This window comes from Rhinoraja longicauda, chromosome 2 (assembly GCF_053455715.1).
Source record: "Rhinoraja longicauda isolate Sanriku21f chromosome 2, sRhiLon1.1, whole genome shotgun sequence".
In the NCBI taxonomy this organism is placed as follows: domain Eukaryota; kingdom Metazoa; phylum Chordata; class Chondrichthyes; order Rajiformes; family Arhynchobatidae; genus Rhinoraja; species Rhinoraja longicauda.
Genome location: NC_135954.1, coordinates 114,503,331 through 114,518,053, shown reverse-complemented (window position 1 = coordinate 114,518,053; position 14,723 = coordinate 114,503,331). Strand labels below are relative to the sequence as shown.

The 14,723-nt window shown below is 46.4% G+C and overlaps 1 protein-coding gene across 2 annotated transcripts in view; it reads right to left on the bottom strand.

Moving 5' to 3' along the window:
• mindy4 (MINDY lysine 48 deubiquitinase 4) overlaps positions 1–14,723 on the bottom strand; it is a 163,955-nt gene that overhangs the window by 46,175 nt on the left and 103,057 nt on the right. For both annotated transcript variants that reach the window (XM_078426293.1, XM_078426303.1), the window contains exon 13: positions 7,194–7,261. In XM_078426293.1, coding sequence (XP_078282419.1) covers positions 7,194–7,261 — 68 coding nt within the window. The remainder of the gene's footprint in view (positions 1–7,193; positions 7,262–14,723) is intronic.

Here is a 14,723-nt window from a genome sequence, read left to right as displayed (position 1 = left end):
CACAGTTCCGTAGCCTGACATATTGTGGTCGTCCAGTCAGGTAGTCGGTGATCCAGGGCACCAATGGACCATCCACCCGCATCTACGTCTGTTTGCTCCCTAGCAATGCAGGCCGGATCGTGTTAAAAGCACTGGAGAAGTAAAAAAACATGACTCTCACAGTGCTTCCCGGCTTATCCAGATGAGCATAAGAATGGTGGAGCAGGTGGATGATGGCGTCCTCAACCTCCATCTGTGTTTGGTAAGCGAACTGCAGGGGGTCCAGGTGGGGTTTAACCAGGGGTAACAGGTGAGTGAGTGGGCACCAGCCTCTCCAGGGTCTTCACGATGTGTGAAGTCAGCGCCACCGGTCTGTGGTCATTGGAGGAGCTGGGCCGCATCCTCGTTGGTACAGGAACCAGGCAGGATGTCTCCACATCACAGGAACCCTCTCCAGGCTCAGGCTCAGGTTGAAAAAATGCTGTAGCACTCCGCATAACTGGCTGGCACACGCCTTGAGAACCCAAGGGCTGGCACCATCGGGACCCGTGTCTTTGCCTGGGTGGAGTCTGCTCAGCTCCCTCCTCACCTGGATGGTCAGGTGCGGCAAAGAAATGGCAGAGGAAGTGCACCGGGGGGGATTGAGGGGGAGTGACTGTTGGGCAGCAGGGGAGAGGTGGGCAGCAGTGGAAGAGGAAGTGGACCGGGGGGATTGAGGGGAGTGGCTGTTGGGCAGCAGGGGAGAGGTGGGCAGAGGCCCCACCATCAAATCTATTTAAAAACAGGTTTAGCTCGTCCTGTTGCTTTCCCTCCAAAGGCTTCCTGTGACTACCTCCTCACTGACCTTGTGGTCACAGCAGCCTCTGGACCATTGGTTTATACAGTGCCCTCCAGAATGTTTGGGACAAAGACCCATCGTTTATTTATTTGCCTCTATACTCCACAATTTGAGATTTGTGATAGAAAAAATCACGTGGTTAAAGTGCACATTGTCCGATTTTAATAAAGGCCATTTTTATACATTTTGGTTTCACCATGCAGAAATCACAGCAGTGTTTATACCTCCTCCCCTCCAAGATCACCTCCCATGAATCCAGTTTCACCCCCATGGTGGTGAGCAACACAGGGGCCCCACAGGGGACAGTCCTCTCTCCCTTCCTGTTCACCATCTACACCTTGGACTTCAGATATAACTCGGACTACTGCCACCTACAGAGGTTCTCGGATGACTCTGCAATTGTGGGCTGCATCAGTGAGGGGAGGGAAGCTGAACACAGCAGTGTAATCAACAATTATGTTGAGTGGTGTGAGCTGAATCACCTGCAGCTCAACACCGACAAGACTAAGCAGGTAGTGGTGGATTTTAGGAAGAGAGGAACATCCCTGTCCCCCGTCTCCATCAATGGTGTGGATGTACAGTTTACCAAGGTGTTCAAATACCTTGGAGTTTACCTGGACAGTAAACTGGACTGTTCCAGGAATGCTGAGGCCCTGTACAAGAAGGGACAGAGCCGGCTGTACGTTTTGAGAAGGCTCCGCTTCTTCAACGTCTGCAGTAAGATGCTGCTGATGTTCTACCAATCGGTGGTGGCCAGTGCCATCTTCTTTGCTGCCATGTGCTAGGGCAGCAGGGAGAAGACCACAGACGCCAACAGGGTTAACAAGCTCATCAGGAAACCTGGCTCCGTCCTGGGGGCAGAGTTAGATTCATGGGAGGTGGTCTTGGAGGGGAGGATACTCCTCAAACTGCAAAGCATCTTGGACAATTCAGCACACGTACTAGTCAACCTGAGGAGTACGTCCAGCAACAGACTGGTTCCACCAAGATGCAGTACAGAACGCCACAGGAGATCCTTTTCCCCCGTGGCCATCAAACTGTACAACTCCTCCCCCTTCTGTCGTGGGGTAGACTGACACCCCTCCCCAAATCCTGACACATCCCCAATCTTTTCCACTCGTCACTTTAATTTCATGTTTCATATATCTTGTGTTTATGACTGTTGGCAGATCAATTTCCCTCCTGGGATAAATAAAGTTCTATCGTATCGTATCACATCGTAGGATAGTGTCAGTGTGCAGGGATCGCTGGGCAGCATGGACTCGGCAGGCCGAAGGCTCTGTTTTCGCGCTGTATCTCTAAATTAAACTAAACAGCAAGAGTCGATCTTCTAAAATCTCACATGATATCTTGTAATTATTTTCACGGGATCGAGGAATAAGGGACAGTTGATCAATTCGTCATGAGGACAATTCTATGCAGAGGGAGAAAGCCATCTATTGAGCTTTACTCTTAGCACGCGAACAATGTTAAGAATTACTGTAAAGGATCATTTACACCATTAGTTTGCCCCAGATGCTGACTTCTATGCGCCCATTACAGCCATCACATACACTCTTGCCAAAGGGAATCAAGATTAAGTGTGTCTGTCATAGTCCAGAGACCCACATTTCTCACATGCTTGCAGCAAGCGGACAGAGCAGCGTGATGGAAAGCTAGCTTGGAATGCTACTGTTTATGTTCGTTAAAATGCACTGTTCTTCTGTTATTAGCAGGGTTAGAGTGCCAGGATGTTTGTAACAGTTGCCAATGTTTTGTAATAATCAACTGGAACAAGCAGACTGGTGGACAACAGTTCATTTGCTCAAAGATAGTCATCTTTCTGAACCTAATTCGGTCACATTGGGATGAAATATTTAAATAACGAAATAAAAGAAAATCACATCTATATATACACGATTGAAAACATTGAACCCGAGAAGAAAGAGAAATAGCTGTTTGGCTTTTCCTAGCCTAAGTATCAAATGATATAGTTATAACATAGAACAGTAGAGCACAGGAACACAATGTCTATGCCAAACTGGAAGTCAAGTTAAACTGATCTCCTCTGCCTGCATGTGATCCATATCCCTCTATCCCCTGAATATCCATGTGCCTATCTAAAAGCCTCTTAAACACCACTATGGTGTCTGCCTCCGCCACAACCTCTGGCAGTGCATTCCAGGCACCCGCCATCTTCTGTGTAAAGAAAACACTGCCACGCACATCTCCTTTAAACTTTGCCCCTCTCACCTTAAAGCAATGCCCTTTGGTCTTTCACATTTCCACCCTGGGGAAAAAGGTTCTGACTGTCGACCCTTTCTTTGCCTCATAACTTCTTTAACTAATGCTAGACTTGATCACAACTAAGAAGACAGTTGTGAAAGAAACGAATCATCATGACTTTCACAATGTCAAAATGTTTTAAACTGAGGCCAATTTTTTTCGCCTTCCATCACAGTGAGGAATGTGGAAGAGACACTGTGGTGGATGGTCATGCTAAAATGTATTTTGTGTGTCCTGTTGCTTTTTATCGTTATGACTGTATGGCAAATGAAGTTCCTCGTATGTTGCAAAACATACGTGACTAATAAAGTATTATTGTGAATGTGTGATTGTGATTGTGATTTTGGAGAGGAGAGGCGCCAGTGGTGGCGGGAGAAAGAGGAGGGGGAGAGGCAGTGGAGGGGGAAGCTACGTCTTCTGACCTTCAGGTGGCTGCCGCTTCCTTCCCTCCTCCCCCCACCACCGCCACCTCCTCCTTCTCCCCTGGAGCCTCCAACATACTCCACCTCGGAAGCGACAGCAGGCAAGGGGGAAGGGGACCCATGATGACCGAGAGGGCACACACAAACACAAAGTGCTGGAGTAACTCAGCCAACTAAATCAGCTTAAGGGTCCCAAGGTCATCTCTCCGTGTTCTCCAGGGATCCTGACCCGCTGAATTACTCCAGCACTTTGTGTCCTTTCGGTGGGTGAAGAAGGGCTCACTGGTGCACTTTGTGAGTTGAGAGTGCAGTTGGAAGCCAGGGCTTTAAACGGCCGTGGAGCCGGTGGGAGCAGGTGATGGGTCTGCAGGTCCGTCCATTATGTCAGACATCTGATATAAGGGGGGTCATTAAAACGAGGTATACTTTGCAAAGCAGTTAGGAGAGAAGATTGAGAGCATGGCCCTTCACATGACCAGACATGACCGGAGAGCACGCTCGCCTCTCACAACGCCATCTGTGGCCACTCGGGGAATTTCAACTGAGCTCTCGTAATTTTGTCCAGATTACAGAGGCGGGTGGACCATCAGTTGCTGGAAAATCGGTGTTCAACCTGCACGTTAAAAATAACCCACTTCCAAATATTTTGAGTGGGTACATCTTTATTGGTGGTTGCCAAGACTTTCCAGGTGAAGCAGAGGTTCGCCTGCACCTCCTCCAACCTCTACTGCACCTGCTGTTCCAGGTGTCAACTTCTCTACATCGGCGAGACCAAGCGCAGGCTCGGCGATCGTTTCGCTGAACACCTCCGCTCAGTCCGTCTTAACCTACCTGCCTGGTGGCTCAGCACTTCAACTCCCCCTCCCATTCCCAGTCTGACCTTTCTGTCCTGGGCCTCCTCCATTGTCAGAGTGAGGCCCAGCGCAAATTGGAGGAACAGCACCGCTTGGGTAGTTTACACCCCAGCGGTATGAACTTCTCTAACTTCAGATAGTCCCTGCTTTCCCTCTCTATCCCCTCCCCTTCTCAGTTCTCCCACCTGTCTTCCTGTCTCCGACTACATCCTATCTTTGTCCTGCCCTCTCCCCTGACATCAGTCTGAAGAAGGGTCTCGACCTGAAACGTCACCCATTCCTTCTCTCCCGAGATGCTGCCTGACCTGCTGAGTTACTCCAGTATTTTGTGTCTACCTGAAATTTTAACCAGCATCTGCAGTTATTTTCCTACATGATTGGGGAATCAAGAAGTAGAGGGTATCACAAAATGCTGGAGTAACTCAGCAGGTCAGGCAGCATCTAGGAGAGAGGGAATGGGTGAGGAATGGAAGTAGAGGGCATAGGTTTAAGATATGAGGGGAGCAATTAAATAGAACCAGTGGGGCCATTTTTTCACATGGGTACATGGAACAAGATGCCAGAGGAGGACGTTAAGACAGGTACAATAACAATAATTAAAGGGTATCTGGGTATGTACATGGATAGGAAAGATTTAGAGAAATATGGGCCAAACATGGGCATATGCTACCATCTTAGATGGGCATATTGACCAGCATGGATGAGTTGTTTCCATGCTGTACATCAAAGATGCAAAAAATAAGGTCTCCCCAAATGAATATCTTGATGCATTGCTGATAGCAACAGAAATAGAAAGTCAAGTTAGTAAAGACATAATCCTTAATGGATTTATTTATGGCAACGATAAAACTTTTAGCTGTAATACAGGACACTAGAGGCTTGACCCAAGTGCTACTTATATGATGGATTGGAAAGTTTTATCAAATAAAAGATGGCCAGTGTCTTAATGGCTAAAAATGTCATCAGTATTACAAACAGCATAATTTAAAAGCATTTAGAGGTAGGTGCCTCATTGCCTGGTCCAGACACATTAGAGCAACACTTATTGCTCTCATTAATTTGAAAATATTTCCAACATTGGAATTTAGAGATAGAGTTAATGTCAGTGCCAAGAAGGTCATCAGATAGTGTTAAAAATAAATGGTAGCTGAACGAGGGAGGTTGCACACAAAACATCTGTCTTCACACTGTCTCAATGAACTGAACCGTTTTAATTCTTTATCGGTAATTCAAACCTGTAGAAAATATCTTCTACTGAGCTTTCCATCAAGTAGAAGGATAATTTAATTTTACAATTCCCACCAGAAATGACCTAAATTGCCCAGACTGCCATTCCTTCAAGATCTCATCAGGGACAAACGTAGCCTCTTGAGAGATCACTTTCTCTCCAGGTCCCTCAGGTCGGCCGACTTGGGGCTACTCACTATCCCGCGGTCTCGACTTAAGCTCAGGGGTGACCGCGCTTTTGCGGTTGCAGCTCATAGACGGTGGAACAGCATCCCTCTCCCCATCAGAACTGCCCCCCCCCCCCCCCCATCGACTCTAAGGCCAGGCTCAAAACATATTTCTGCTCCCTAGCGTTTGAGGCCCTCTGAGGGGGCGCTGTGAACTGTTTATGTATGTGCTGTTATGTTTGTGTGCCATTGTATATTCGTTCTTAGTACCTGAACTGATGTACAGCAGGTTTTTATTCACAAAATGCTGGAGTAACTCAGCAGGTCAGGCAGCATCTCAGGAAAGAAGGATGTACAGCACTTTGGTCAACGTGGGTTGTTTTTAAATGTGCTATGCAAATAAAATTGACTTGACTTGACTTTCTCTTGTTTCGGATGCTTCTGAACAAGCTACGTTTCTGATCGTGGGTCGCTCGTCCTTCCAAATACCCATCCGTAATCTTTGCCACATTTTGTACAAGAGTGAATATAGGTCCACCACTGATTTTCCGGCAACTGGTGGTCAGGACAAAATTATGAGAGCGCACTTGAACCCCCCCCACCGCATGAAAGTGCCCCGAAACTGCGGCGCCCACGTCGGGTGAGGCAGCCAATCCCAACCTCATCGGGACTTCTGCAGACAAAAGCCTGTTTTTGCACTGCACTGTTTTATGTTCTGCGCATCTTACACTCAATCAAAATACAAAAAATAACCTCACTATTGAGGATCCCAATAGCTAGAAATTAAAACCAGCCAAGTCTTTGCACAGATTCTTTGGTCTGCTATTAATTTTTCACCTGCTTCTTCAATCCCATGCCATATCAGAAAAATACATTTCAATGGTTTACCTCATGGAAAAAAAATCATAGTCTCACAATAGTCTCATAGTCTCTCTCTCTCTCTCTGTCTGTGCTCCGGTTCCCTCCCACATTCCAAAGACATGTGAGTTTGTAGGTTAATTGGCTTCTGTAAATTACCCCCGAGTGTGTAGGATTCAAAAGTGGGATGACATAAAACTGGCGCAAGGGTGATCGATGGTCGGCATGGACTCGGTGGGCCAAATGGCCTGTTTCCACACTGTATTTCTAACCTCAACTAAATAACAAACACAGAAGGAGATGGCTGGAGGCCCGCAAGAGCCTGGGACTTGCCTTGAACAGGCACCACTCATAAGAACTGGAACGTGGACTTTACAAATGGCACCAAAACATGGCACCTCTTGCATGCAGCCCTAGTAGACTATTTCTGTACACTTGCTAATCGGGGATCGGGGGTATGGCAATACCCTACTGGACTGTCTGTAAGATAAGGAATTTCACTGTGTTAGCACTTCACACATGTGACAATAAAAGCACCATTGAACAGAAATCTTTGTTAAAAGAAGCACAACAGAGTACTCACAAGTCAATGGATCTGGATAAAATGGCAGACAGGGTCAGAAGAATGCAGCCAAACGGTCCAATCTCAAACTATAATACAGATCAGGGAAAATAAAAACAACAAACTTTATCTTTCTGCTTTTGAATCCACACACATCAGCACACATGCTTTGATAAAACAGATCTATAGATTGATAGTATGATAAAGCTTGGAGGAAGAAGTCATTTACCATGTTGCGCTGGTAAAGACTCTTTGAAATAGTATCAGGGGACTTAGGTTAGTTCACGGAATGGCGGAACTGTCATATGTTGAAAGACTGGAGCGGCTAGGCTTCTAAACACTGGAATTTAGGAGGATGAGAGGGGATCTTATAGAAACATATAAGATTATTAAGGGGTTGGACACATTAGAGGCAGGAAACATGTTCCCAATGTTGGGGGAGTCCAGAACCAGGGGCCACAGTTTAAAAATAAGGGGTAGGCCATTTAGAATGGAGATGAGGAAAAACTTTTTCAGTCAGAGAGTTGAAAATCTGTGGAATTCACTGCCTCAGAAGGCAGTGCAGGCCAATTCTCTGAAAGCATTCAAGAGAGAGCTAAATAAAGCTCTTAAGGATAGCAGAGTCAGGGGGTATGGGGAGAAGGCAGGAACGGGTACTGATTGAGAATGATCAGCCATGATCACATTGAATGGTGGTGCTGGCTCGAAGGGCTGAATGACCTCCTCCTGCACCTATTGTCTATTGATTGTATTCCCACTTCTTTTCCCTGAAGCCCTGAAAATTGTTCCCTTTAACGTGCGTAGGAAAGAACTGCAGATGCTGGTTTAAATCAAAAGTAGACATAAAATGCTGAAGTAACTCAGCAGGACAGGCAGCATTTCTGTATAGAAGAAATGGGTGACGTTTCGGGTCGAGACCCTTCTTCAGACTGATGTCAGGGGAGTGGGCGGGACACAGATAGAATGTAGTTGGAGACAGTAAGACTGGTGGGAGAACTGGGAAGGGGGAGGGGATGGAGAGAGAGGGAAAGCAAGGGCTATTTGAAGTGAGAGAAGTCAATGTTCATACTGCTGGGGTGTAAGCCACCCAAGCGAAATATGAGGTGCTGTTCCTCCAATTTGCGCTGGGCCTCACTCTGACAATGGAGGAGGCCTAGGACAGGAAACTCAGATTTGAAATGAGAGGGGCCCTGGTCAACACGTCAACTCCCTGATCAACTCGTCTCTTCCCACCCAAACCACCCCCTCCCCAGGTAGTTTTCCATGCAACCGCAGGAGATGCAACACTCCCTTTACCTCCCCCCCTCGACTCCATCTAAGGACCCCGACAGTCTTTTCAGTTGAGGCAAAGGTTCACTTGCACCTCCTACTGTATCCGCTGTTCCAGGTATCAACTCCTGTATATCCTTTCACTGAATACCTCCGCTCAGTCCGCCTTAACCTACCTGATCTCCCGGTGGCTCAGCACTTTAACTCCACCTCCCATTCCCAATCTGACCTTTCTGTCCTGGGCCTCCTCCATTGTCAGAGTGAGGCCCAGCGCAAATTGGAGGAACAGCACCTCATATTTTGCTTCGGTAGCTTACACCTCAGCGGTATGAACATTGGCTTCTCTAACTTCATATAGCCCTTGCTTTTCCTCTCTCTCCATCCCCTCCCCCTTTCCAATTCTCCCGCCAGTCTTACTGTCTCCAACTACATTCTATCTGAGGAGAAGGCACGCATGGGTTACTGATTGTGGGTGATCAGCCATGATCACAATGAATGGCGCTGCTGGCTCGAAGGGCCAAATGGCATCCTCCTGCACCTATTTTCTATCGTCCTAGGTTTCCATGGATGTGAGATTTACCAGAATACTGCCTAGATGCAAGGAGAAGTTGGACAAACTTGGGTTGTTTTTTTCTTGAAAGCCAACGGTGGAAGGGAGACGTGAAAGAAGTATATAAAATTATGAGAGGTAGAGAAAGGGTAGGCAGTCAAAACCTTTTTACCAGGGTGGAAATGTCAAGGATTAGAGGGCATGGCGTTAAAGTGAGAGGGACAAAGTTTAAAGGAGATGTGCAGGGCAAGTTTTTTTACATAGAGAGTAGCGTCGGAAACATGGCGACTCTTTGTATTCTGCCTTAGAGTAATCTACTATTCTTACACTATAATCGTCGCACTCTTGTACTCTTACACAGTAAGAAGTACTGAATTGTGTGCAAAATAAGGAATTTAACTGAACCTAGGTACTAACAATAAAGTAGCATTGAGCCATTGGATGCCTGCAACTCGCTGCCAGGAGTGGTGATAGAGGCAGATACGACAGTGGTGTTTAAGAGGCTTTTAGATAGGCACATGGTTATGAAGGGAATGGAGTGGCATGGATCAAGTATAGGCAGAGATTAGTTTATCTTGGCATTATGATCGACACAGACATCACGGGCTGAAGCTGTAGTTCCTGTGCTGTACTGTTCTATGATACGGCCAAGACGGTTTCGATAGTCAATGGCGACAAACCAACGACAAAAAAATCACATTAACAAAAAGAGCACACATTTCGCTATGTAGGGAATGGTAAGGGAACCCTCGGGAAAAGATTTTGCATCATAAGCCAGAGGAGCAGAAGTATGCCATTTGGCCCATTGAATCACGGCTGATCTCTTTCCCTCTCAATCCCATTCTCCTGCCTTCCCCCATAACCCCTGACACCCTTACTAATCAAGTGACTGCAAAGCCTCAGACTGGAAGTCCATGCAGAGAGTGGTGAGGACGGCTGAGAAAATCATCGGGACTTCACTTTCTTCCATCCAGGACATTGCACCCAGACCAGACAGAGATGCAGTTGGTCAGTACGCTCTCTTTGGTTCCCCTGTAGAAAGTGGTGAGGAGGGGATGGGGAGGTGTGCTCTTCTCATCCGGTGCAGAAAGTGCAACCGTTGCTGGGCTCTCTTGACTCGAGATGCAGTGTTTAGGGACCAGGTCAGACTGTCTGTGATCTGCAACCCCAGGAACATGGTGCTACTGACTACCTCCACTGCAGTGTCACTGACGTGTCACTACCCAGGCCTTTCGCTATTCGTTTTAACAATGGTTAAGTGTTTAACACGGTAAAGGTCAAGGTTTAGGATTTTATTCGATGGTTTATTTGGGCGTTCACGGTGGTGCAGCGGTAGAGTTGCTGCCTTACAGTGAATGCAGCGCCGGAGACCCGGGCTCCATCCCGACTACGGGTGCTGTCTGTGCGGAGTTTGTACGTTCTCCCCATGACCTGTGTGAGTTTTCTCCAAGATCTTTGGTTTCCTCCCACACTCCAAAGACAAACAGTTATGTACGTTAATTGGCTTGGTGAATGTAAAAATTGTCCCTAGTGGGTGAAGGATAGTGTTACTGTGCGGGGATCGTGGTCGGCACCGACCCGGTGGGCCGAAGGGCCTGTTATCAGCCTTCAGTCCCATCAGTCTACCCAACACCATTTCCTACCTAATGTGGATTTCCTTCAGTTCCTCCGTCACCCTAGGATCTCTGGCCACTAGAACATCTGGGAGATTGCTTGTATCTTCCTTAGTGAAGACAGATCCAAAGTACCGGTTCAACTCGTCTGCCATTTCCTTGTACCCTATAATAAATTCCCCCGCTTCTGTCTTCAAGGGACCCACGTTTGCCTTGACTATTTTTTTCTCTTTACATACCTAAAAAAGTGTTTACTATCCTCCTTTATATTATTGGCTAGTTTACTCTCGTACCTCATCTTTTCTCCCCTTATTGCCTTCTTAGTCATCTTCTGTTGCTCTTTAAAAGAGTCCCAATCCTCTGGCTTCCCACTCTTCTTTGCTTTGTTGTACTTCTTCTCTTTTATTTTTATGCTGTCCTTGACTTCTCTTGCCAGCCACGGGTGCCTCTTACTCCCCTTGGAATCTTTCCTCCTCTTTGAGATTAATTGATCCTGCAACTCCTGCATTATTCCCAGGAATACCTGCTATTGCTGTTCCACCGTCTTCCCTGCTAGGGCCTCCTTCCTGTCAATTCTGGCCAGCTCCTGTCTCATGCCTCTGTAATCCCCTTTGCTATACTGTAATACTGACACTTCCGATTTTCCCTTCTCCCTCTCAAACATATCAACTTTTACCTCGAGTCCCCTTATCAGATCAGGTCCATTACATAACACGAACCCGGTGGGCCGAAGGGCCTGTTTCCGCACTGTATCTCTAAACTTAACTAAACGAAATGGCTGCATTCTGTGCTGCAGATTTCAAGTAGATTTGAAATGGGAACATTTTTTTTCTGCAAAGTTCCTTGTGAAAGTAAAATCAGGCAAAATAATCATGCAAGCCACATAACACCCAGCTTAATATTGATGACAGGAACATCAAGACAGCACACACAGTGGGGTCTGTGCTCCACAATAAACATGACACACAACAATATGAGAGCTTGGCTCTTGAAGTGTTTACCACAAGCAGTGCGCTAGGTAATCTGATGCAATCACACTGACCGATATTGTCTCTGCCGTGTGAGGGAACAGCATTCTTCCAAGAATGACTACGTGCTTCTGGAATGCCCGCATCTCTTACTTTCCAGTAGTACAACCAACGCAACAAAATGCAAGCAAAAACACTTCAACCGGAAACAAATGTCACTGATGATGGAAAATGCTTGGCAGAACCCACTGTGCTATTGGTATTGTACAAGTATGTACGTTAATTGGCTTGGTAAATGTAAAAATTGTCCCTAGTGGGTGTAGGATGGTGTTAATGCAGGGATCGCTGGTCAATAGACAATAGGCAATAGGTGCAGGAGGATGCCATTCGGCCCTTCGAGCCAGCACCGCCATTCAATGTGATCATGGCTGATCATTCTCAATCAGTACCCCGTTCCTGCCTTCTCCCCATACCCCCTGACTCCGCTATCCTTAAGAGCTCTAACTAGCTTTCTCTTGAATGCATTCAGAGAATTGGCCTCCACTGCCTTCTGTGGAGTTTTTCCCCATCTCAGGTCTAAATGGCCTACCCCTTATTCTTAAACTGTGGCCCCTTGTTCTGGACTCCCCCCCAACATTGGGAACATGTTTCCTGCCTCTAACGTGTCCAACCCCTTAATAATCTTATACGTTTCGATAAGATCTCCTCTCATCCTTCTAAATTCCAGTGTATACAAGCCTAGTCGCTCCAGTCTTTCAACAAATGACAGTCCCGCCATTCTGGGAATTAACCTAGTAAACCTACGCTGCACACCCTCAATAGCAAGAATATCCTTCCTCAAATTTGGAGAACAAAACTGCACACAGTACTCCATGTGCGGTCTCACTAGGGCCCTGTAAAACTGCAGAAGGACCTATTTGCTCCTATTCTCAACTCCCCTTGTTATGAAGGCCAACATTCCATTGGCTTTCTTCACTGCCTGCTGTACCTGCATGCTTCCTTTCAGTGACTGATGCACTAGGACACCCAGATCTCGTTGTACGTCCCCTTTTCCTAACGTGACACCATTCAGATAATACTCTGCCTTCCTATTCTTACCACCAAAGTGGATAACCTCACACTTATCCACATTAAACTGCATCTGCCATGCATCCGCCCACTCACACAACCTGTCCAAGTCACCCTGCAACCTCAAAGCATCTTCCTCACAGTTCACACTACCACCCAGCTTTGTATCATCTGCAAATTTGCTAATGGTACTTTTAATCCCTTCATCCAAGTCATTAATGTATATTGTAAATAGCTGCGGTCCCAGCACCGAGCCTTGCGGTACCCCACTAGTTACTGCCTGCCATTCTGAAAGGGACACATTTATCCCCACTCTTTGCTTTCTGTCTGTCAACCAATTTTCTATCCATGTCAGTACCCTACCTCCAATACCATGTGCTCTAATTTTGCCCACTAATCTCCTATGTGGAATCTTGTCAAAGGCTTTCTGAAAGTCAAGGTACACCACATCCACCGGCTCTGCCCTGTCAATTTTCCTAGTTACATCCTCAAAGAATTCCAGAAGATTAGTCAAGCATGATTTCCCCTTCGTAAATCCATGCTGACTCGGAACAATCCTGTTACTACTATCCAAATGCTCTGCAATTTCGTCTTTTATAATTGACTCCAGCATCTTCCCCACCACTGATGTCAGACTAACTGGTCTATAATTTCCCGTTTTCTCTCTCCCTCCTTTCTTAAAAAGTGGGACAACATTAGCTACCCTCCAATCCACAGGAACTGATCCTGAATCTATAGAACATTAGAAAATGATCACCAATGCGTCCACAATTTCTAGCGCTACCTCCTTAAGTACTCTGGGATGCAGACCATCAGGCCCTGGGGATTTATCAGCCTTCAGTCCCATCAGTCTACCCAACACCATTTCCTGCCTAATGTGGATTTCCTTCAGTTCCTCCGTCACCCTAGGATCTCTGGCCACTAGAACATCTGGGAGATTGCTTGTATCTTCCTTAGGGAAGACAGATCCAAAGTACCGGTTCAACTCGTCTGCCATTTCCTTGTTCCCCATAATAAATTCCCCCGCTTCTGTCTTCAAGGGACCCACATTTGCCTTGACTATTTATTTCCTCTACATACCTAAAAAAGCTTTACTATCCTCCTTTATATTATTAGCTAGTTTACCCTCGTACCTCATCTTTTCTCCCCTTATTGCCTTCTTAGTCATCTTCTGTTGCTCTTTAAAAGTTCCAATCCTCTGGCTTCCCACTCTTCTTTGCTTTGTTGTACTTCTTCTCTTTTATTTTTATGCTGTCCTTGACTTCTCTTGTCAGCCACGGGTGCCTCTTACTCCCCTTGGAATCTTTCCTCCTCTTTGGGATTAATTGATCCTGCAACTCCTGCATTATTCCCAGGAATACCTGCTATTGCTGTTCCACCGTCTTCCCTGCTAGGGCCTCCTTCCAGTCAATTCTGGCCAGCTCCTGTCTCATGCCTCTGTAATCCCCTTTGCTATACTGTAATACAGACACTTCCGATTTTCCCTTCTCCCTCTCATTTTGTAGAGTAAAACTTATCATATTGTCATCACTGCCTCCTAATGGCTCTTTTACCTCGAGTCCCCTTATCAGATCAGGTTCATTACACAACACGAACCCGGTGGGCCGAAGGGCCTGTTTCCGCACTGTATCTCTAAACTTAACTAAACGAAATGGCTGCATTCTGTGCTGCAGATTTCAAGTAGATTTGAAATGGGAACATTTTTTTTCTGCAAAGTTCCTTGTGAAAGTAAAATCAGGCAAAATAATCATGCAAGCCACATAACACCCAGCTTAATATTGATGACAGGAACATCAAGACAGCACACACAGTGGGGTCTGTGCTCCACAATAAACATGACACACAACAATACGAGAGCTTGGCTCTTGAAGTGTTTACCGCAAGCAGTGCGCTAGGTAATCTGATGCAATCACACTGACCGATATTGTCTCTGCCGTGTGAGGGAACAGCATTCTTCCAAGAATGACTACGTGCTTCTGGAATGCCCGCATCTCTTACTTTCCAGTAGTACAACCAACGCAACAAAATGCAAGCAAAAACACTTCAACCGGAAACAAATGTCACTGATGATGGAAAATGCTTG